General features: G+C 50.8%; 2 protein-coding genes and 1 pseudogene across 4 annotated transcripts in view; 2 read left to right on the top strand and 1 right to left on the bottom strand.

Moving 5' to 3' along the window:
• SH3GL1 (SH3 domain containing GRB2 like 1, endophilin A2) overlaps nt 1–16795 on the bottom strand; it is a 61747-nt gene extending 44952 nt beyond the window's left edge. For both annotated transcript variants that reach the window (XM_010349489.3, XM_003938816.4), the window contains exon 1: nt 16574–16795. Coding sequence is in view for 1 of the 2 variants with exons in the window: in XM_003938816.4 (XP_003938865.1) it covers nt 16574–16618 (45 nt within the window). In the remaining variant the exon portion in view is untranslated. The remainder of the gene's footprint in view (nt 1–16573) is intronic.
• On the top strand, nt 14560–15152 carry LOC101038809 (small ribosomal subunit protein eS10-like; annotated as a pseudogene).
• Nucleotides 16796–22024: 5229 nt separating the features above from the next.
• Nucleotides 22025–24423, top strand: part of CHAF1A (chromatin assembly factor 1 subunit A) — a 44425-nt gene continuing 42026 nt past the window's right edge. For both annotated transcript variants that reach the window (XM_074384772.1, XM_003938818.3), the window contains exon 1: nt 22025–22215. In XM_074384772.1, coding sequence (XP_074240873.1) covers nt 22164–22215 — 52 coding nt within the window. In that variant the 5' untranslated portion in view covers nt 22025–22163. The remainder of the gene's footprint in view (nt 22216–24423) is intronic.

Below are 24423 nucleotides of genomic sequence, written 5' to 3'. Positions count from 1 at the left end.
CCATGGCCTGTCACAGATGCCCAAGCACAACCTGACCCTCAGGAGCCGCCATCTGATGGGAGAAGAATAGCTCACACAAGGACCAGCGTGTTGGTGGGGGACCACGGGGCCAGATGCTCCAAGGGGTGAGAAGTCACCCACATGCGGCCCTGGAAGATGCCAAGGATGAGGGGATACAGAAACACGTGTTATAGCACAAACAAGAAGAGTGGAGAGAATGGAGCCAGGCTGGGAGGTAGGAGAGGCCGGTGACACGGACAGGAGGCAGGAGAGTGGAGTGACCCACGCAGGGCAGAGATGTGAGTCCCCCATGCAGGGAAAGAGTAGCATTTAAAGCTGGGACCAAGGCGGGGGCTCCAGAAGCTCCTGAAAGCCTGCTGAGAGCTTGAACTGTACCCCAAGCCAGGTGGGGATGTGCTCACACCAACCCAACAGGTGGCCATCCGCTGGGGTGGCCACCCTGGCTCCCTGGGGTAGGCCAGCCACTAAAGCAAACACTGGGGATGCAGCAATGAACAGAAATGCCTGGCTCTGGCCGCAGTGGCTCATAATCCAGTATTAAAGGCAATGCAATAATCATCCCCATCTGCCTGCAACCCTGCGGGAATCTGACTCCGACTTCAGGGCACAGGAGATGCATGTTCCTGGCCTGCGGAGGGGAGTCAGCCCACTCCCCCCATGCCCTCGATGCCGTCTGGATGCTGAGTATCTACCATGACCACCGCCCCCACAGACGGCGTCACATGAGGCATGACCCCCCCAAAAGGGTACTTTGTCTCCCTGCGCCAGGCAGGAGCCCTCTCCCAGGCGGCCAGTGGACCACTGCTGAGTCAGGTCCGGCGGAGGAAATGGTCCATCTATTCTCCTGCTGTGGTGAGGAAGTCTCCCCGTGACTCCGCTCTAAGGGCCTGGTCAGCAGGTTTTTCTAGGAGTGGAGAGGAAAAGAAAGATAGGGCCATCCTCCTGGAGCCTGAGTTCAGGGAGCCCTGGGTACGGCTCAACAGGAAATGAGCAGAAATGCACCCAAGCTGCAGTGCTCAGGAAAAGTGCTTGCCAAATCCATCCCTGCAAAAGAGAGAGAGAGAGAGACAGAGAGAGAGAGAGAGAGAGAGAAAGAGAGAAAGAGAGAAAGAGAGAAGGAGAGAGGGGGTGGGCAGGCAGGCAGGCAGACAGGCAGGCAGACGCACGGGAAGGAGGCAGGGAGAGGAGAGAGAGGAAGAGGGGAAAGGGCAGAAGAAACGAGAGACAGAGAAAGGGCAAGAGTGAGGGGGGGGAGGAGGGGGGGGAAGGGGAAGAAGAGGCAGGCAGGATGGGGAGAGGGAAGCCCGCTCAGCCCTGGCTGCCACATTCTTCCATCCTGCTTTCCAGGGCCAGTTTTGAAAAAGAACCAGAAGAGACCGACCCTTCAGCTCACACATTAAAAAGCCATTAGAGCTGGAGAGCTCCAGGCAGGCTGCAAGGCATCCAGGGACAGTTGAGCTCCTGACACCCACCCCGCCCCACCCCCCAAACAAAAAGGCCCGGCAGCCTGAAATGCTTCCCCATCCAACCCTGCCAGTGCTTAGAGACCTCAGGGGCTTGGAAATCAGACACGGGCAGGGCCGCTCTGCGTTCCTCTTTCAAGCTCTGTCCGAGGCTGCCTCCCAAATCCTACTGGCAGCACGCTCCAAATTAAACAAGACGTTTCCCTAGATCACATCAGTTTCAAAACACTGGGGACAATCGCAGAGGAGGAAAAGGGCTGAGGCAGCCATGAAGGCTTGGCTGAACCCTAGGTGCCTGGATCAAAGTCCACTGGACACAGAGACACCAGCAGCTCTGAGGGGGACGGGCCTCAAACCCCAGGTTTCTCCTCTGAGGAAAAACTGCAACAGACACAGGGACCCCTGAGGGGCCCAGCAGCCAGCTCAGGCCTCAGGCAGACTGCGCACTCGACTGCGGCCACCCCTGGGCAGCCAGGGTCAGGGGGAGCAGTGTCATGTTCTCTGTGCACTTGATATGTCTGGGGTCTCAAAATGTGCCAGCCCCCGATTTCTTCAACTGAGCGGGGTAAGGTGAGACACCTCACCTTGCAGGCTGTTAATGGTGCACCCAGAATATAATTAAGTACTGCAGGGCTGGGCTGTAACACACACCCAGATAAGCAAGCAGGGCAATCCGCACCCAAGGAGCCCCAGCTGGTCTTTGGTGAACACGGGAGTTTGAATCAGAGATGAGCTTTTGGCCGAACTTTCAGCCCTTGGCTTTATTTCTGGGGCCTAATGTACAGCAGTCGCGGGTGGCAGAAACTGGAGTCTGATGACCCCTTGGGTCCTGGTTTGTTAAGAACAGGAAAACGCAGGATGCTGCTTGGTTTCAAAGTGTCCCACAGCCACCAACAGCCAACCCTATGAAGGGGGCCAGGCAAGCCCGTTTTCACAGACAGGCCCAGGGGGGAAAAGGGGTGTAAGGAGCCTCTAGCTTCCTTGGGGGAAGGGCAGTCTCTAACTTCTGTGTCTGCACAGCCCAGCCAGCACGCAGCTCAGGCTTCCATGCAGCTGCTAGTTCCACCCATCTACAAGCCAGAAACAGAGCGGAGTGGGGAGAGTGAGCCCTGCCTTTCCGGGGGTGGCCCAGGGTCCCCACGCGGCCAGCTCCAATGGCTTACGGCACACACCAACATATGCCACACGTTCCCGGACTCAGTCACCAGGGTTTCCTGAAAGACTGGACTTAACCCCATTTCCATCATACGTGGACATCACAAAGCAAAGTCTCTTCCTAAATCTGCTGCCAGCACTCCCTGAGGGAGAGGAGGCTTCCGGAGGTCAGCCTGCAGCTTCTGGACTCACCGGCCTTGTCCCGGACACAGCCTCTGAATGGCCAACGCTGGCCCTGGCCAGCCCACACAAAAGGGCCTCTGAATCACCTGTCACTCCCAACACAAGGGTGTACATCTGTGCCAAGGCAAAGGGGTTATGAACCCCGTATTTTTGTATCTTTTTTTTTTTTTTTTTGAGACAGAGTTTCGCTCTTGTTACCCAGGCTGGAGTGCAATGGCGCGATCTCGGCTCACCGCAACCTCCGCCTCCTGGGCTCAGGCAATTCTCCTGCCTCAGCCTCCTGAGTAGCTGGGATTACAGGCACGTGCCACCATGCCCAGCTAATTTTTTATATTTTTAGTAGAGATGGGGTTTCACCATGTTGAACAGGATGGTCTCGATCTCTTGACCTCATGATCCACCTGCCTTGGCCTCCTAAAGTGCTGGGATTACAGACATGAACCACTGTGCCCGGCCCGTATTTCTGTATCTTAAGATCATTCCATGTCCATGGCTTAACAGATCAAGCACGCTGGGTAGGAAAACCAAGAGTAGCCCCACAAAGTGAGGTTTTTATAAAAGAGGTCAGGGCCAGGCAGTGGCTCATACCTGTAATCCCAGCATTTTTGGAGGCTGAGGTGGGTGGATCACCTGAGATCAGGAGTTCGAGACCAGCCTGGCCAACATAGCAAAGCCCTGTCTCTACTAAAAATAGCTGGGCATGGTGGCAGTCACCTGTAATCGCAGCTACTCAGGAGGCTGAGACAGGAGAATCATTTAACCTAGGTGGCAGAGGTTACAGTGAGCCGAGATCACGCCACTGCACTCCAGCCAGGGAGGGGAGACACAACAAGGCTGCATCTCAAAAACACAAAATCTAAAAAACCAAAATAAGCCGGGTGCAGTGGCTCACACCTGTAATCCCAGCCCTTTGAGAGAAACAGGAGAGAGAATCACTTGAGGCCAGGAGTTCAAGACCTGGAATGGTAGGGTTTAAGGAGCCTCCAGCCTAAGCAACATAGTGAGACTCTGTCTCTACAACAAATAAAAAAATAATAAAGATAGGTCAGAAAAGGAAGTATCATGGACATTCTGAAACATCAGCCATGTTCCCAGACACTGCGTACTCTGACCTATAGCCCCCCAATAGGTGGGGCCCAGGATCCCCAGCAGATAATCCTCTCTCAACCCCCCGGCCTCTCCTTTCTCCTAGGCACGAACCCAGGGCCTAAGAAGCACCAGACAGATTTCAACGCCATGGGAGGTGATGCTCGGGAATTTTCCTCCTAGCTCAGTATGAAGCAATCTTTCCATTCAAATGTTCAAACTTTCTCCCTCTTTCAGGCCAAAAAAAAAAAGGCCAGCATTCCAGGGAGCTGCCAGTTCTACCCCTAGTTACACTCTCAATCTCACACAGCCCAGCCACAAGATTTATCAGGAAGTCAGTTAGCAGCTTAGGCCTGGAAACAACGTCGCTCAAACTCCCCGCACACCAAGGGAACTTCTGAGAGCGGCTCTCACTAGCGCCATCCTTTCACCCGCCTCACTTCCCCAACGCTAGCTGCGCATGGATGCCAAGAGGCTCTTGAGGGAGTGGGCGTCACACAGGCAGAAAGGAGGAGACCACAGAGACAGGACCAAGACAGATGGCTATTTCTTTTACTGCTTTCTTCCAGATAGATTCGACTTCCCCAGCTTCGGTGCTCAATCAGTCCATGGGCAGTCCATAACAAGAAGTAAAAACTCACAAACTTCCCACTCAAGCCCAAACCAATTTTGAACAAGTTCCCGAAAGATTTTACCAAGATATAAACTGGCCTGGAATCTACTGAGGTTATGGTACCAACAATGAGAGATCAGAAACTCTGAACCAACAACAGAGCCTCCTGGAAAGTAAGTTCATCCTTCCCAGCACTCTCTCCCTTATCCTTCTGGCCTCTGTTTCTCCATTTAAAAATGACACTGTGAGAAGGCGTGGAGTCCAGAACCTGGTTTAAAGCAGGGTTTCTTAAGCTCGACTCTACTGGCACTAGGGCTGGATAATTCTTTCTCTGCGGCAGGGGGACGCTGCCCTATGCATTATAGTATGTTTGGCAATCATTCCTGGCCCCTATCCCCTTGGTGCTATGAGCATCCTCTCCCAAAGTTGCGACAGAAACGGTCTCTGGGGGCCGGGAGCGGTGGATCAAGCCTGTAATCCCAGCACTTTCGGAGGTTGAGGCAGGCAGATCATGAGGTCTGGAAATCAAGACTATCCTGGTGAAACCCCGTCTCTACCAAAAAATACAAAAAAAAAAAAAATTAGCTGGGAGCGGTGGTGGGCGCCTGTAATCCCAGCTACTTGGAAGGCTGAGGCAGGAGAATCACTTGAGCCCAGGAGCGGAGGTTGAAGTGAGCCAAGATCATGGCACTGCACTCCAGGCTGGGCAACAGAGCAAGACTCTGTCTCAAAACAAAAAAAAAACAAAAAAACTGTCTCTGACATTGCCAAATGGAGGAGTTAGGAGGAAGGGATCTGCACTGTCGCTGGCTGATAGTGCTGATGGGAGCATGTGCCTCCTTCAGGAGCCCAGATGCCTGTGTCTATCAACTATTAAATCAAGTGCCAGTGGCCGGCCGTGGTGGCTCACGCCTGTAATCCAAGCACTTTGGAGGCCAAGGCAGGCAGATCACCTGAGGTCGGGAGTTCAAGACCAGCTTGACGAAGGTGGTGAAACCTCATCTTTTTTTTTTTTTTTTTTTTGAGACGGAGTTTCGCCCTTGTTACCCAGGTTGGAGTGCAATGGCGCGATCTCGGCTCACCGCAACCTCCGCCTCCTGGGCTCAGGCAATTCTCCTGCCTCAGCCTCCTGAGTAGCTGGGATTACAGGCACGTGCCACCATGCCCAGCTAATTTTTTGCACTTTTAGTAGAGACGGGGTTTCACCATGTTGACCAGGATGGTCTCGATCTCTCGACCTCGTGATCCACCCGCCTCGGCCTCCCAAAGTGCTGGGATTACAGACTTGAGCCACCGCGCCCGGCCCCATCTTTTTTTTTTTTTGAGATGGAGTTTCGCTCTTGTTACACAGGCTGGAGTGCAATGGCGCGATCTCGGCTCACCACAACCTCCGCCTCCTGGGTTCAGGCAATTCTCCTGCCTCAGCCTCCTGAGTAGCTAGGATTACAGGCACGTACCACCATGCCCAGCTAATTTTTTGTATTTTTAGTAGAGACGAGGTTTCACCATGTTGACCAGGATGGTCTCGATCTCTTGACCTCGTGATCCACCCGCCTCGGCCTCCCAAAGTGCTGGGATTACAGGCTTGAGCCACCGCACCCAGCAAAGACCTGTCTTTAAATAAATAAATAAATAAATATAGTGCCAGCAAGGAACTGGAAACCTTTAAGCAGTGTATAGAACCATTTTGTGTAGCCATGGAAACTGTCCGTTTTCTAAATTACTGTAAATTTTTTTTTTTTTTTTTTTTTTTTTTTTTTTTTTTTTTTTTTTTTTTGAGACAAGGTCTGGCTCTGTCTCCAGGCTAGAGTACAGTGGTGGAATCAAGGCTCCCTACAGACTTGACATCCCCAGGCTCAAGCGATAAAGATTCTTCATTATAAGCTTGAAGGTATTTTTGTATTAAAAGTTCACACTGGGCATGGCGTGGTGGCTCACACCTATAATCCCAGCACTTTGGGAGGCTGAGGTGGGTGGATCAAGAGGTCAGGAGTTCAAGATCAGCCTGGCCAACATAGTGAAACCCCTGTCTCTAGTCTCTAGTAAAATACAAAAAAATAAAAATAAAACTTAGACGGGTGTGGTGGTACACACCTGTAGTCCTAGCTACTTGGGAGGCTAAGGCAGGGGGATCACTTGGAGCCAGGAGGCGGAGGTTGCAGTCAGCTGAGACTGCACCGCTGCACTCCAGCCTGGTGACAAAACAAGACACTGTCTCAAAAAAAAAAAAAAAAAAAAAAAAAAAGGTCACACTGAGGAACATAAATGGATGGTGGCATTTGGGCAGCAGTGAAGTGTGCTTCCTCTGAGATAGTTTCCTATACAGCAGTACACATGGTTATTTTGAGATTCATATATGTTCTGTGTTTCTCTGTGAACCATTTTTCTGTCTTTCTTCTTGTCACCATATGTAAAGGAAATTCCAGAGAGACCGTATCACACAAAACTGACACTGTTAATTACAACATAGGTGCTTACCTTGTGAAGGCTTATTAATACATACGGTTGTCACAATACGTATATATGACAAACAGTGCACAAATACACCTAAGATGTTTATAAGGGATCTATCTCGCCTCTAAAAGGAAGCCCAGATACTAACAGACACTGTAGGCTGGGCGCAGTGGCTCAAGCCTGTAATCCCAGCACTATGGGAGGCCGAGGCGGGTGGAACACGAGGTCAAGAGATCGAGACCATCCTGGTCAACATGGTGAAACCCCGTCTCTACTAAAAATACAAAAAATTAGCTGGGCATGGTGGCATGTGCCTGTAATCCCAGCTACTCAGGAGGCTGAGGCAGGAGAATTGCTTGAACCCAGGAGGTGGAGGTTGCAGTGAGCCGAGATCGAGCATTGCACTCCAGCCTGGGCAACAACAGTGAAACTCCATCTCAAAAAAAAAAAAAAAAAGACACTGTAGTTTTTCTAAAGATTTAGGGGAGGGTGTGGGGCTAGACCTTGGGGTCTGGATGCCAAGTTTTATGTAAATATCTACCTTTGGGGCCCAGCGTGGTGGCTCACACCTGCAATCCCAGCACTTTGGGAGGCCGAGGCAGGTGGATCAGCTGATATCGGGAGTTCGAGACAGGCCTAGCCAACATGGAGAAAACCCGTCTCTACTAAAAATATAAAAAATTAGCTGGGCTTGGTGGTGGACGCCTGTAATCCTAGCTACTCAGGAGGCTGACACAGGAGAATTGCTTGAACCCGGGAGGCGGAGGTGGCAGTGAGCTGAGACTGCGTTATTACACTTCAGCCTGGGCAACAATAGAGAAACTGCGTCTCAAAAAAATAAATAAATAGAAAACAACTTTCGAGAGAGATCCAAGATGGCTGATCACTAGCACCTCGGGATTGTAGCTCCCAGTGAAAGCGCAAAGAACGAGAGGACGCCACACCTTCACATGAATTCTTGTTGCTCACGCACCAGCAGATTCCCAGCGGAGGAGCCCCATGGGTCCCCAGCGCGACTCTTGTGACCGGCGAGGCGGTTTTGCCGGCGCCTTGGAGCGTCGGTTCTTGGTGCAGAGTTGGAAAAGCACCATCAATCTTAACGCCGCTGATTTAGTCGGTGCAGTGGGTTGCTCAGATTTCGGCGCTGAGAATGAATAAGTTGGATGTCCACTCAGAAACCCAACTACAAAGACGGTAAATACAAAGACCACAGATGGATAAATTTATAACGAAGGGAAGAAAACAGCGAAAAAAGGCTGAGAATACTCAAGATCAGAATGCCTCTTCCTCAGCAGGGGATCACAGTTCCTCATCAGCAACGAAACAAGGCCTGATGGAGAACGAGTGTGTTCCAATTACAGAAGCAGGCTTCAAAATGTGGATAATGAGAAACTTCTGTGAATTAGAAGAACTTGTTTTAACCCAATCCAAAGAAACTAAGAACTTTGAAAAAAGATTTGACGAAATGTCAACAAGAACATACAATTTTTTTTTTTTTTTTTTTTTTTTTTTTTTTGAGACGGAGTTTCGCTCTTGTTACCCAGGCTGGAGTGCAATGGCGCGATCTCGGCTCACTGCAACCTCCGCCTCCTGGGTTCAGGCAATTCTCCTGCCTCAGCCTCCTAAGTAGCTGGGATTATAGGCACGCGCCACCATGCCCAGCTAATTTTTTGTATTTTTAGTAGAGACGGGGTTTCACCATGTTGACCAGGTTGGTCTCGATCTCTCGACCTTGTGATCCACCCGCCTCGGCCTCCCAAAGTGCTGGGATTACAGGCTTGAGCCACCTCGCCCGGCCAAGAACATACAATTTAAAGAGGAATATAAGTGAATTGATGGAGCTGAAAAACACAATACGAGAACTTCGTGAAGTATGCACAAATTTTTTTTTTTTTTTTTTTTTTTTTTTTGAGACAGAGTTTCGCTCTTGTTACCCGGGCTGGAGTGCAATGGCCCGATCTCGGCTCACCGCAACCTCCGCCTCCTGGGCTCAGGCAGTTCTCCTGCCTCAGCCTCCTGAGTAGCTGGGATTACAGGCACATGCCACCATGCCCAGCTAATTTTTTGTATTTTTAGTAGAGACGGGGTTTCACCATGTTGACCAGTATGGTCTCGATCTTTCTTTTTTTTCTTTTTTTTTTTTTTTTTAGACGGAGTTTCGCTCTTGTTACCCAGGCTGGAGTGCAATGGCGCGATCTCGGCTCACTGCAACCTCCGCCTCCTGGGTTCAGGCAATTCTCCTGCCTCAGCCTCCTGAGTAGCTGGGATTACAGGCACACACCACCATGCCTAGCTAATTTTTATATTTTTAGTAGAGACGGGGTTTCACCATGTTGACCAGGATGGTCTCGATCTCTTGACCTCGTGATCCACCCGCCTCAGCCTCCCAAAGTGCTGGGATTACAGGCTTGAGCCACCGCGCCCAGCAGTGCACAAGTTTTAACAGCCAAATTGATCAAGCAGAAGAAAGGATATCAGAGGTCGAAGACCAACTGAATGAAATAAAACAAGATAAGATTAGAGAAAGAAGGATAAAAAGAACGAGCAAAGTCTCCAAAAAATATGGGACTATGTGAAAAGATCTAATCTACGTTTGATAGGTGTACCTATCAAAATGTGAGGAAGAGACCTATGAATGTGACCTATCAATGTGACGAAGAGAATGAATCCAAGCTGGAAAATACGCTTCAGGACATTATTCAGGAAAATTTTCCCAACCTAATAAGGCAGGATAATATTCAACTCCAGGTAATACAGAGAACACCACAGAGATATTTCTCAAGAAGAGCAACTCCAAGGCACATAATCAGATTCACCAGTGTTGAAATGAAGGAGAAAATACTAAGGGCAGCCAGAGAGAAAGGTCAGGTTACCCACAAAGGGAAGCCTATCAGACTTACAGCAGATCTCTCAGCAGAAACCCTACAAGCCAGAAGAGAGTGGAGACCAATATTCAACATCCTTAAAGAAAAGAACTTTCGGCCGGGCGCGGTGGCTCAAGCCTGTAATCCCAGCACTTTGGGAGGCCGAGGCGGGTGGATCACGAGGTCAAGAGATCGAGACCATCGTGGTCAACATGGTGAAACCCCGTCTCTACTAAAAATACAAAAAATTAGCTGGGCATGGTGGCACGTGCCTGTAATCCCAGCTACTCAGGAGGCTGAGGCCGGAGAATTGCCTGAACCCAGGAGGTGGAGGTTGCGGTGAGCCGAGATCGCGCCACTGCACTCCAGCCTGGGTAACAAGAGCGAAACTCTGTCTCAAAAAAAAAAAAAAAAACAAAAACTTTCGGCCAGGCGTGGTGGCTCAAGCCTGTAATCCCAGCACTTCGGGAGGCCGAGCCGGGTGGATCACAAGGTCAAAAGATCAAGACCATCCTGATCAACATGGTGAAACCCCGTCTCTACTAAAAATACAAAAAATTAGCTGGGCACGGTGGTGCGTGCCTGTAATCCGAGCTACTCGGGAGGCTGAGGCAGGAGAATTGCCTGAACCCGGGAGGCAGAGGTTGCGGTGAGCCGAGAACGCGCCATTGCACTCCAGCCTGGGTAACAAGAGCAAAACTCCGTCTCAAAATAAATAAATAAATAAATAAATAAATAATATAAATAAATAAATAAATAAAAAGCAGAAGTTACAATTAAGCAACAAAGACCAAAAGAAGCAAAGAAGGACATTATATAATGACAAAAGGATCAATGCAACAACAAGAAGAGCTAAAGATCCTAAATATATATGCACCCAATGCAGGAATACGCAGACATACAAGACTTATAAAGAGACCTAGACTCCCACATAATAATAGTGGGAGGCCGGGCGCGGTGGCTCAAGCCTGTAATCCCAGCACTTTGGGAGGCCGAGGCGGGTGGATCACGAGGTCAAGAGATCGAGACCATCCTGGTCAACATGGTGAAACCCCGTCTCTACTAAAAATACTAAAAAAAAGGCCGGGCGCGGTGGCTCAAGCCTGTAATCCCAGCACTTTGGGAGGCCGAGGCGGGTGGATCACGAGGTCGAGAGATAGAGACCATCCTGGTCAACAAGGTGAAACCCCGTCTCTACTAAAAATACAAAAAAAGTTAGCTGGGCATGGTGGCGGGTGCCTGTAATCCCAGCTACTCAGGAGGCTGAGGCAGGAGAATTGCCTGAACCCAGGAGGCGGAGGTTGCGGTGAGCCGAGATCGCGCCATTGCACTCCAGCCTGGGCAACAAGAGCGAAACTCCGTCTCAAAAAAAAAAATAATAATAATAATAATAGTGGGAGACTTCAACATTAATATTAGACAGATCAATGAGACAGAAAATTAACAACGATATCCAGGACTTGAACTCAGATCTGGAACAAGTAAATGTAATTAACATTTATAGAACTCTCCACTTAAAATATACACTCTTATCAGTACCACATCATATCAACTTAAAAGTTTAAACGAAATGTTGGTTGGCTCCCTGTTTGTTATTCTCTTCCCTCATTTTCTTTCATGTCTCCATTATTAAGGACAATTATAGGCATACTCATATTTAGACTGCACTCTCGCCCGGGCAATAAAGCAATACCCCCATCCTCTTTCCCTCTTCCTCTTTCTTCCTCTTCTTTATTCTTTTTCTTATAAAATAAATAAATAATGGCCGGGCGCGGTGGCTCACGCCTGTAATCCCAGCACTTTGGGAGGCCAAGGCGGGTGGATCACGAGGTCAAGAGATCGAGACCATCCTGGTCAACATGGTGAAACCCCGTCTCTACTAAAAATACAAAAAATTAGCTGGTCATGGTGGTGCGTGCCTGTAATCCCAGCTACTCAGGAGGCTGAGGCAGGAGAATTGCCTGAACCCAGGAGGCGGAGGTTGCGGTGAGCTGAGATCCTGCCATTGCACTCCAGCCTGGGTAACAAGAGCGAAATTCCGTCTCAAAAATAAATAAATAAATAAATAAATAAATAACCTATGTACACACGTGGTTATCTGTGTTTAGGAAACTAGGAAAATCTCAAGAATGGCCCAGCGGGGTTTTTCTGTTGCTTTGGTTTGCTATAATTATCCTCATTTTTTCCCAAGTCTCTAAGCAGGGTTTCTCAAATTTGGCACTATTGACACCTGGGGCACCAGGAAGATGCTGCCCTGGGCACCGGAGTATGCTGAGCAGCATATCTGACCTCTACCTACTAGTAGTCAGCAGCCCCCTACCAAGCTGTGACAACCAAAAATGTCCCAGACATTGTCAATGTCCCCTGGAGGACAAAACTGGCCCTGTTTTATACAAAGAAAAATGTCCCTAAATCCTTCTGTGTAAAAAGGGAAATGTTTTACCCTCAGGCCAGATAAGCAAGACCAGCTGAGACCTACTGGTATAAAGCATACTGCCTGTTCACGTGGTGAGAACTCTAATGCTGGTATCACTGCATAAGGAGAGATGCCGCTTTTCACTAGATAACCATCTTCTGAAGCCACAGGAGAGGGTCAAAGAGTTGTTATTCTAACAATGAGAAAAGAAACACAAATAGTTGGATATGTCCAGATAAACAGCTGAGATGCAGAGGAAATCACAGCAATGATCACAGAAGGGCATAGAATGCAGCCAGAGTGACTCCTAAGAGCACCACACAACACAGAATTGACCAGGAGGCCAAGACAACAGCCCCGAGGGTGGGCTGTGGCTATCGTGCTTTGGGACTAGGCCTCAGAATGTAGAAACGGGCAATCCTACGCCCAGCTAACACTGCACTGTGCTTTCCAGTCCTCAAGGCGCAATTCACAGATCTGAATGCAGGTCATCCTGCTTCCCTCGAGAGAGACAAAGTCCTGGTGGCTGGGCTGAGAGGCCTGGCTCGTTCCTCCAAAGAGAGTGTCAGCTTAGGACAAAATGGGCACAAGCCCTGATCACTGGGGGTTGGGACGGCGGCTTCCAGAGACCTGTCTATGTTTATAGCAGGGAACCAAGTGGCCTCTCCAAGACCTCTGGGGACATCTTTCCTGCTAGGGAGCAGCACTCTATGGTGATCTAATCAAGCAGGTGAGGGTCTGATGCCTGCTGGGCAAAGTCTAACCCAGGGCCAGGCTATCTGATTTCAACCTGCTGGGGCAAGGGGGTGAGGCTGTTCTCAGGAACAATCCTAAACTTCACTTGGATTACACCTTTCTCCAGGGTTTAACCGTCATCTGGGGTCTAGAGATAGACCCTAAGTATCTACATGCCTAGACATCCACTAGTGTTGTTACTTTTTAATATTTTTTGAGACAGGGTCTCACTTTGTCGCCCAGGCTGGAGTGCAGTGGTGCAATCATAATACACTGTAGCCTTGAACTGCTGGGTTCAAGTGGTCCTCCCAAGTAGCTGGGATCGCAAGTCCACACCATCACACCTGGCTAAGTTTTTGACATTTTGTAGAGATGGGATCTCCCTGCATCTCCCAGATAGGTCCTGAACTCCTAAACTCAAGGGATCCCTCTGCCTCAGCCTCCAAAGTGCTGGAATTACAGGTGTAAGCCATACCACCTGGCAGGGTCATTACTTTTTCCTTTCCAGGGGCAAAACGTACCAGCTGGGTGTTACTCGGGACTCATTTCTCTTTGCTCCTCTGGGCCTCTCCAAACTGTGGGCAGAGAGCCCTGTTTGCCAACGTGGCCCAAGCATTTGCTAAGATCATTATTCATTTCTCATGGAGTCCATCCACACAAATTCCACACCACCTCACCCTGCAGTGCACAGACCAACAGGAGTCAACAATCCGAGGCTTCCTGTCTTTTTTTTTTTTTTTCCCCCCAAGTTGGACTCTCCCTCTGTCACCCAGGCTGGAGTGCAGTGGTGCAATCTCAGCTCACTGCAACCTCTGCCTCCTGGGTTCAAGAGATTCTCCTGCCTCAGCCTCCTGAGTAGCTGGGGTTACAGGCAAAATAGAAAATTTTGTATTGTTAGTCCAGATGGAGTTTTGCCATGTTGCCCAGGCTGCTCTCAAACTCCTGGCTTCAAGTGATCCTCCCGCCTCAGCCTCCCAAAGAGCTGAGATTACAGGTATGAGTCCCTGCGCCCAGCCAAATCTGAGACTTCTTGGATTCAAAACTGCAAACTGAATCTTACGTGTGCCCAGTTTTCCAGAGTGTGGACCCACACCTTTCACCAGATTCACCAGCAATGGGTCCTAGACTTTCCAAAAAACCCTTTATGTGTCCATATCAAATGCACTTAGGCTGGGATGCAGCATTCTACTTCTGGTAATTCATCCTATAAAACTAATCCCCCCTGTGAGCAAAGATGTTCACTGGCTATTCAATGTAGTAACGCAGGTAGCAGAAAATTCCGGGAAACAATGGAAATACCTGTTAAATGACAACCAGTTAAATAAATTATGGTACACGTCATGGAATGAAATACAATGTACCCATTAAAAAGATCTAAGTAGCCAGCTGGGCATGGTGGTTCGTGCCTGTAATCCCAGCTACTCAGGAGGCTGAGGCAGGAGAATTGCCTGAACCCAGGAGGCGGAGGTTGCGGTGAGCCGAGATCGTGCCATTGCACTCCAGCCTGGGTAACAAGAGCGAAACTCCGTCTAAAAAAAAAAAAAAAAAAAAAGATCTAAGTAGCCTTTCCAGCTCCGGCCCCGGTCCTTACAGCCGCCGCGATGTTGATGCCTAAGAAGAACCGGATTGCCATTTATGAGCTCCTTTTTAAGGAGGGAGTCATGGTGGCCAAGAAGGATGTCCACATGCCTAAGCACCCGGAGCTGGCAGACAAGAACGTGCCCAACCTTCATGTCATGAAGGCCGTGCAGTCTCTCAAGTCCCGAGGCTACGTGAAGGAACAGTTTGCCTGGAGACATTTCTACTGGTACCTTACCAATGAGGGTATCCAGTATCTCTGTGATTACCTCCATCTGCCCCCAGAGATCGTGCCTGCCACCGTACACCGCAGCCGTCCAGAGACAGGCAGGCCTCGGCCTAAAGGTCTGGAAGGTGAGCGACCTGCAAGACTCACCAGAGGGGAAGCTGACAGAGATACCTACAGATAGAGTGCTGTGCCACCTGGTGCCAACAAGAAAACCGAGGTGGGGGCTGGGTCAGCAACCGAGTTCCAGTTTAGAGGCGGATTTGGTCGTGGACATGGTCAGCCACCTCAGTAAAATGGGAGAGGATTATTTTGCATTGAATAAACTTATAGCTTAAAAAAAATAAATAAATAAAAAGATCTAAGTAGGCCAGGCCTACACCTGTAATCCCAGCACCGTCCAAGGCCGAGGCGAGGCGGGCGGATCACTTGAGGCCAGGAGTTTAAGACCAGCCTGGACCACACGGAGAAACCCCGTTTCTACTGAAATTACAAAAATTAGCCGGGCACAGTGGTGAATGTCTGCAGTCACAGCTACTGGGGAGGCTGAGGCAGGAGAATCGCTTGAACCCAGAAGGGTGGAGGCCGCAGTGAGCCGAGACTGTGCCACTGCACTCCAGTCTGTGGACAGAGCTCAACTCCATCTCAAAAAAATAAATAAACAAATAAAAATCCAAGAAGTATGGAGTATGGTCTAGTGCAGTAGTCCTGGGGAACAGGGAAAGAAAAGGGGAAGGAAAGAAGAGAAGGAAGGGAGGAGAGAGGCAGAGAGACAGGGCGGGAGGGAGGGAGGGAGGAAAAAAAAGGGGGAGCGGGCATGTTGATTTTATTCCTCTGGGGACACAGGGTGCTATCTCAAGAAATTTTTGTTTGTCACGACTGGGGGCGGGGGGTGCTCCCGGCCTGGAGTGGGAGAGTGGGAAGGAGGAAGGGAGGAAGGGAGGGAGGAAGGAGGAAAAGGGAGCGGGCGGGCTTCTATTCCTCTGGGGACACAAGGTGATATCTCAAGAAATTTGTTTGTCACGACTGGGGGCGGGGTGCTCCTGGCCTGGAGTGGGTGGAGGCCCGGGGCGCTGCTCAGCACCCTGCAGTGCCCAGGATGGCCCCACTACGGAGAACCATCCAGCCCTAGATGCCAACAGTGCCGACAGCGGGGGAGAAATCTCGCTCCAGTGTGATCTCCAAGACACGTTTAATGAAAAACACAGCACACAGGATTCTGCGGCGTGTGCTACCACAGTGTACGCGCGTTTTTAAAGGAGAGGCGCACACGTATTTCAGGAAAGGGACACACGGAGTCGATGACAGTCCCCGTCTCTGGGGAGAGGGACCGGCGGTCCGAGGGGCAGAGAGGGGAAATCGACTTCTCCCTCCACCTTTTCAAGTCGGCACTTTGCCCATCCAGAGGATTCTGAACAGAACCGCTCTAAGCACAACTTTTCGCAAGCGTCCTGTGCGGACAGCCTCGGGACGCCTTGCTTCCCCTTCTGTCCCCGCACCCCGCCTTTACGGGGGAGAGGAGGAGGGAGAGGTCCGCGTCCCTGGGCAGCCCCTGGGTGCCTCTGCCCTCCCCCCAGGGACACCGTCCCCGCTTCTGGAGCCCGCATGGCGACCAGGGCCTGGGCCGCATCGTCGTCCCCGTCCGTCCCCCCGCTCTGCCCACCCGGCGGGGTACAGGCGCCAACGTCCAAAGCTCCGTCCCCCCGGCCCCCTCCCGGGCCAGGTCGGGCCTGACCCCTCATCCGGACAGCCCGAGGCCCCGCCTGGGCCTGCGCTCACCTGGCTCGCCTTGTAGAACTGCTTCTTCAGCCCCGCCACCGACATGCTGCCGCCCGCCGCCGAGCCTACGGCCCGGACCGCGTCAGCGACAGGCTCCCGGGCGCCGCTGACCCCCCGCGCGCCTCAGCGGCCCCAGTCGGCGCCGCCTCTGCCACCCGCTCGCCAGCTCCGCTCCCGCCCAGACGCCGCCTCAGACGCTCGCGCGCCCGCGCGGCCAGGATATTACATGGCAACCGCACGCTTCCGGTGCCGGCCGCCGCGCGCGCCCCTCCGCGTCCCGACTGCGCACGCGCGCCCCCTGCCGGCCGGAGAGCGCACGCGCACGTTCTTTACCGCGGGCGAGGCCGCCTCTGTCAGTGAGTTGAGCAGGGCGAGCCTAAAGGGGCCGCAGCAGGTGTAGCGCCCCCTGGAGCCCGGAGGTAACCCTAACATGGGAAAGGCGCTTAGTTTAAACTTGGCCAGGGAGGTTGGCAAGTAGAGGAGGGTCCCTGCTCACAATTCTCCAGATGCCTGTTTGCTCATCTTAGGTAAATCCAGTTCCTCTAAGTGTTCAGGCTCCGTCCCCTCTTTCTTTCCTTTTTTTTTGAGACGGGGTCCTGCTTTGTCTCCCAGGCTGGAGTGCAGCGGCGTGATCTCGGCTCACTGCAACCGCCGCCTCCCGGGTTCAAGCGATTCTCTTGCCTCAGCCTCCCGAGCAGCCGGGACTACAGGCATGTGCCACCACGCTTGGCTAATTTTTGCATTTTTAGTAGAGACGGGGTTTCGCCATGTTGGCCAGGCTGGTCTCAGACTCCTGACCTCCACCCTCCTCAGCCTCCCAAAGTGCTGGGATCACTGCAATAAACCACGGTGCCCGGCCACCCCTCCTCCTCTCTCTGTCGCGTGTTCATCCATTGACTTGCCCACGTGACACATCTAGACCTCTAGGTCCCTCTTCATGCCCTAACCATATTTTCTACAGTTCTCCCCTCCAATTCATCCCTGAGACGGCAGGGAGAATGCTTTTAGAATGCAATTCAGATCACAGCAGTGTCCTGCTTTAATTCCGCCTACCACCCTTAAGATACATTCCCAACTTCCTAACCTGTTCTACAAAGCCTGTGTAATTTGCCCCATCAACTCTCTCTCTCTCTCTCTCTCTCTCTGTCTTTCTCTCTCTCTTTCTCTCTCTGTCTCTCTCTCTTTCTCTCTCTCTCTCTCTCTCTGGTCAGGAGTTCAAGACCAGCCAGCCTGATCAATATGGTGAAGCCCCATCTCTATAAAAATACCAAAAAATTAGACGGGCGTGGTGGTGCATGCCTGTAATCCCAGCTATTTGGGAGGCTGAGGCAGGAGAATTGCTTGAATCTGGGAGGCGGAGGTTGCAGTGAGTTGAGATCGTGCCAGTGCATTCCAGGCTGGGAAACGAGAAACAAAACTTCGCCTGAAAACAAAAAATAAATAAATAGTGTACTGAATGCATTGGAAATAATGGATTGGAATGACTAAATGAACCAAAAAAAGAGGAACAAGAAAATGATGACAGTTAGAAAGCTTGAAACTTAAAAGTGTTAAAATCGCTGACAGATTTGGTTGATTTTTTTTTTTTTTTAAGCAGAAGATTGCTGAAAGTTTCCAAAAGCCTCAAAAGAAGGCAGTGGGCTAGATCAATCGGGGATTATTTCAGAATACACACACACTAATCTCATGTCCCAAGATTTTTACGGGGCTATTAAGAAAAGTTTGAAGGAGTTTATTGATGTGCTCTGTTAAGCTCTGATAATAGCTTCTTGGCCAGGTGCAGCGGCTCTTGCCTGTAATCCTAGCACTTTGGGAGGTTGCAGCAGGTGAATCACCTCAGCTCAGGAGTCTGAGACCAGCCTGGGCAACGTGGCAAAACCCCATTTCTACTAAAAATAAAATAAAAATAAAAATAAAAAATTCAGGTTTTTGTGCTGCAAAAAATAAAACTCCCCAAAAAATAAAACTCCCCCAAAAATAAAAAAACAAGAACAAAAACAAAAAGAAAAAAATAGCGGGGCATGGTGGCATGCGCCTGTAATCCCAGCTACTTGGGAGGCTAAGGCAGGAGAATCACTTGAACCCAGGAGGTGGAGTCTGCAGTGGGCTGAGATTGCGACATTGGACTCCAGCCTGGGCAATAGAGCAAGACTCTTGTCTCAGAAAAAAAAGGGCGGGGCGGGGGGCCTTGTTGATGTGCCTTTAACTGTGATCCACCGACGTAATATCATTGGAAAATGCCAGAATGTAAGAGAAGTGGGGGAAACATTCTCACAGCTCATCCAGGGAAACTGAAACATTGAGGTGTCATCAAGGTGACTTGCTCAAAGTGGTGTCCCCAGATTGTCTATTCCCAGCCAATAATACTGGCTTAATTATTCAATCTACTTCAATAGAATTCCAAACTTGGGCTAAATTTCAATCTCTGCTCACCTCTGCTTCTGAGATTAAATTGGTGCTGAAGAAAACCTGTTTTGGCTGGGTGTGGTAGCTCCCACCTGTAATCCCAGCACTTTGGGAGGCCGAGGTGCTCGGATAGCCTGAGATCAGGAGTTCAGGCCAGGCGCGGTGGCTCAAGCCTGTAATCCCAGCACTTTGGGAGGCCGAGGCGGGTGGATCACGAGGTCGAGAGATCGAGACCATCCTGGTCAACATGGTGAAACCCCGTCTCTATTAAAAATACAAAAAAAAAAAACCTAACTGGGCGTGGTGGCGCGTGCCTGTAATCCCAGCTACTTAGGAGGCTGAGGCAGGAGAATTGCCTGAGCCCAGGAGACGGAGGTTGCGGTGAGCCGAGATCGCGCCATTGCACTCCAGCCTGGGTAACAAGAGCAAAACTCCGTCTCAGAAAAAAAAAAGGAGTTCAAAACGAGCCTGGCCAACATGGTGAAAAACAGTCTCTACTAAAAATACAAAAGTTAGCTAGGCATGGTGGCACATGCCTGTAGTCGCAGGTATTTGGAGGCTAAGGCAAAATTGCTTGAACTCGGGAGGCGGAGGTTGCAGTGAGCCAAAATCGCACCACCTGACTTCAGCCTGGTCAACACAGCAAGACTCGGTCTCGAGAAAAAAAAAAATGACCGGGGCCGGGAGCGGTGGCTCAAGCCTGTAATCCCAGCACTTTGGGAGGCCGAGGCGGGTGGATCACGAGGTCGAGAGATCGAGACCATCCTGGTCAACATGTGAAACCCCGTATCTACTAAAAACACAAAAAATTAGCTGGGCATGGTGGCACGTGCTTGTAATCTCAGCTACTCAGGAGGCTGAGGCAGGAGAATTGCCTGAACCCAGGAGGCGGAGGTTGCGGTGAGCCGAGATCGCGCCATTGCACTCCAGCCTGGATAACAAGAGCGAAACTCTGTCTCAAAAAAAAAAAAAAAAAAAATTACCGGATGCGGTGGCTCACGCCTGTAATCTCAACACTTTGGGAGGCTGAGGCGGGAGGATCACAAGGTCAAGAGATTGAGACCATCCTGGCCAATAGTGAAACCCTGTCTCTACTAAAAATACCCAAATTAGCCTGGTGTGGTGGCACGCCCCTATAGTCCCAGCTACTCTGCAGGCTGAGGCGGAAGAATCGCTTGAACCCGGGAGGTGGAGGTTGCACTGAGCTGAGATTGTCCCACTGCGCTCCAGCCTGGCGACAGAGCAAGAATCCGTCTCAAAAAAAAAAAAAAAAAAAAAAAAAAAAAAAAGGAAAGAAAAAGAAAGAAAGGAAGGAAGAAAACCTGTTTCAAGACTCACTGTCTGACACTGAAGTTCTTTATTCTATGTGAAGCTTTTAATCTGCTTGACCTACACAGTTCAATCAAATATTTATACATTCACTCAAATATTTATTGACCAGGTAAATATGATCAGTTACTAACAGGTGCTGGAGTTCCAGTGAGAAACGAGTCCTATCTTCTTGAGAACTAATGACAACAACAGAAATTAATTCATTAAACAACCAACTAATAAACAGACACAGCTGTAGTTGCTTTAATAAAAAGAGAAGTTTAAGGCTGGGCACGGTGGCTCAAGCCTGTAATCCCAGCACTTTGGGAGGCCGAGGCGGGTGGATCATGAGGTCAAGAGATCGAGACCATCTTGGTCAACATGGTGAAACCCCGTCTCTACTAAAAATACAAAAAATTAGCTGGGCGTGGTGGCGCGTGCCTGTAATCCCAGCTACTCAGGAGGCTGAGGCAGGAGAATTGCCTGAACCCAGGAGGTGGAGGTTGCGGTGAGCCGAGATCGCGCCATTGCACTCCAGCCTGGGTAACAAGAGTGAAACTCCGTCTCAAAAAAAAAAAAAAAAAAAAATAGAAAAGAAAAGAAAGAAAGAAAAAAGGCCGGGCGCAGTGGCTGACGCCTGTAATCCTAGCACTTTGTGAGGCTAGGTGGGTGGCTCACCTGACGTCAGGAGTTCAAGACCAGTCTGGCCATCATGGTGAAAACCCACCTTAAAAAAGAAATTTAAAAAAAAAAAATGAAAAAGAGAAGTGTTGCAGGCCCTTGATCTTGCCAGAGTTGGGGAACGGCTTCTTGGGGTGCCAATCTAAGATCTGAAAAGTATAAGTTAGCCAGGAAAAGAGCTGCAAGATTTAGTTCTAGGCAGAGAAAACAGCATTTGCCAATTCCCTGAGAATCAAACTAGAAACGATCCATTTCGTTCACTCATTCTGTTATTTACTGAATGTCAACTACTTCTCAAGCGCTCCCCAGACTTCGTTTTACTGTTCTTGCAGAAAGCAACTTATGGCTGGGCGCGGTGGTTCACGCCTGTAATCCCAGCACTTTGGGAAGCAGAAGCAGGCGGATCACGAAGATAGTTTGAGGCCAGCCTGGCCAACATAGTGAAACCCAGTCTCTACTAAAAATACAAAAATTAGCCGGGAGTGGTGGCGGGCCCCTGTAATCCCAGCTCCTCGGGAGGCTGAGGCAGGAGAATCGCTTGAACCGGGAGGCGGAGGTTGCAGTGAGTCGAGATCGCGCCACTGCACTCCAGCCTGGGCGACAGAGCAAGACTCCATCTGAAAAAAAAAAAGCAATTTATAACTTTAATTGCTGTTGCTATATTTAGCCGATGTCCCATTAGGATAAACTCAAAACTCCAGGTTCTTCACCTAAATCTCACTTTCAGGTTGTCATCTGCGCCCAGCGTAAAACGCCCTCCTGGTGACGTAAGAGTCTGGGCCTCCCTCCTCTTTGGGACTATCCCACGCGATCAGCCAGTCGCAGCGCACAGCAATCAGCTTGACAACTGCTTTCTCCAATCGCAGGGCAGCTCCTCCCAGCCAATGGCAGGCAGTCGGGGGGAAGCCCCGGCCCCCGCGGAAATATCAATGGACGAGCCATGGGAGGAATGGAAGTCACGACTCTCGCGAGGATGCCCGGGGCGCTCCTCAATTCCCGAGGCGGGTCATCACGTGGTTCGGGATCGCCCAATTGGCGCGCGGACTGCAGGGGTCGCCGCGGTTCCCGCCAAATACGAGCGCGGCGGCCGCGGCGGCAGCAGTGGCGCGGGCGGGAGGGTGAGGAGCAGCGGCCGCCTGAGGGGAGCCCGCGCCTCCGCTGCCTGAGAGAAGCTCTACCTGCCGCCCGGGCGATGCTGGAGGAGCCGGAGTGCGGGGCGCCCGGCGCCAGGGGAGCGGTCGCAGGTTGGTTCGCGCCCGCGCTGAGGGAAGTGGGGGCGCGGCGCGCGGCCTGAGCCGGCCGAGGCGGCGATGGGGGGCGGATGGGTCCCCGGACGAACAGTCTGGTCCTGCGGGCCGGGGGCGTTCACTCCCTGGGGCCTTCTCGTCCCCAGCGAGGGCCCGGCGTCCCCAAGGGCGCTCTCCTTGACGTTATTGTTGTAGCCGCGACCATATTGTTTCCGGCGCTTTTGCGTCAGTTCGTCCCTCCAGGGTCCTCTGGGGTGATGGGTCGGAGGGGCGAAGAGGGGAAACTGAGGCCCAGGGAATCGAAAGGGCTTGCCTTGCAGGTGACTGGGTTGCGTTTACGTTCCTTGACCATGTTGGACCTTGCGGCCAAGCGGGTGGGGAAACTGAGGCCCAAGCTCGCACGGGCTCGGGGACCGGGGCAGATGCCATGGCGGGTCGGGGCAAGCCCGGGAAAGAAGAGGCCCGGATGGTGGAGATGGCCGGGAGGCTCGGACTCCCGAGGTCTTGCTCCTGCCTGATGGGCACGGTGACTTTCTTCTCCCTGTGCCTCGGGAGGGATCTTTGGAGCCCACAACAGGCCTCCCGAAACGGGGGAGGGTGAACCGAGGAACGCCAGCCTGCCCCTCTCCGTTGCTGGACTCTCCATCGTAAAACGCTTTGGCAGCACTTGGCACATAGTAGATGCTCATTAAATAACAGGAACGAATGAAGGGCTAGAATGGACAGCATCCGGTTTCTCAGCCTCAGCAGTGTGAATATTTGGGGGCCGTCTGGGCATGGCAGGGTGTTGAGCAGCGTCCCTGGCGTCCGCTTCTTGCAAGCCAGTGGCAACCCCTGTCCCCAAGTCGTAACAACCAGCAGTGCCATTGCCAACGTGTCCCGTAGGCGACAGAGTCCCGCTTGCCTGAAGATCATGACTCCAGTTCCCTCTAGTCTTTGGGATTTCACGGAGGCATAAAATTAATATAAATAGCATTGGGACTGTCTTGGAGCGGTGACGTTTTGTCAGGATGTTTATTTTTTTCTTTTTGTGATGGAGTCTCGCTCTGTTGCCTGGCTCACTGTAACTTCTGACTCCCTGGTTCAAGCGATTCTCCTGCCTCAGCCTCCCAAGTAGCTGGGATTACAGGCACCTGTACCAGCACGCCCAGCTAATTTTCGTGTTTTTTTTAGTAGAGAAGGAGTTTCACCATTTTGGCCAGGCTGGTCTGGGACTCCTGACTTCACCTTATCCATCCGCCTTGGTCTTCCAGAAACACCCCACGACTCACTAAGGACCATACTATCATGAAGGGAAAGTTTCATGATATTTTATTTTATTTTAATGCCAAATAAAATTAGAAAGGGTGTAATTGCAGCATAAAGAGGCGTTAGTAACTTTATACACAAATATGTGTTAATCGTGTGTATCTTTGGATCCCTGGATTGTGGTGTCCCATTTTATATAGAGGTTTTTTAATGGCGGGGGGAGCCCTGTTTTTAATGAGGTTGTTTCTGTTCCACTTGCATCAAAGCTAGTGACTGAAAGCCACACAAATAGATCTTTGTGATTGTCTCAAATAAAGTTAAGTGACTAAAGGTCATATATCCTTTAGTTGAGGGGTGGAGGAGAAACCTATGTCTTCTAGTAACTGAAAACTTGGGAATGATACTGTATTTTCTTCAAATGGCTAGAAAGGAAACGTGAATTTTCTCAGTACCTTTTCCTATTCGCCAGGCTTGGGGTGGTGGGTGGGGGGTAGTTTCATGTATGCATGATGAGTTTTTTAGGAAGCCCCAGTCTGCTTTTAAAAAACACTCACTTTTGTGCCGGGCGCGGTGGCTCGAGCCTGTAATCCCAGCACTTTGGGAGGCTGAGGCGGGTGGATCACGAGGTCGAGAGATCGAGACCATCCTGGTCAACATGGTGAAACCCCGTCTCTACTAAAAATACAAAAAAATTAGCTGGGCACGGTGGCGCGTGCCTATAATCCCAGCTACTCAGGAGGCTGAGGCAGGAGAATTGCTTGAACCCAGGAGGCGGAGGTTGCGGTGAGCCGAGATCGCGCCATTGCACTCCAGCCTGGGTAACAAGAGCGAAACTCCGTCTCAAAAAAACAAACAAAAAAAACTCACTTTTATGTAGCGCTTACAAAACACACGTAGATTAACCAAAATAACTAAACCAGATTTTTCCAAGCCAGATCTCGTGGTAAGTGGGTAAGT

Source organism: Saimiri boliviensis, chromosome 14 (genome assembly GCF_048565385.1).
Source record: "Saimiri boliviensis isolate mSaiBol1 chromosome 14, mSaiBol1.pri, whole genome shotgun sequence".
In the NCBI taxonomy this organism is placed as follows: Eukaryota; Metazoa; Chordata; class Mammalia; order Primates; family Cebidae; genus Saimiri; species Saimiri boliviensis.
This window is presented reverse-complemented; position numbering and strand designations above follow the sequence as displayed.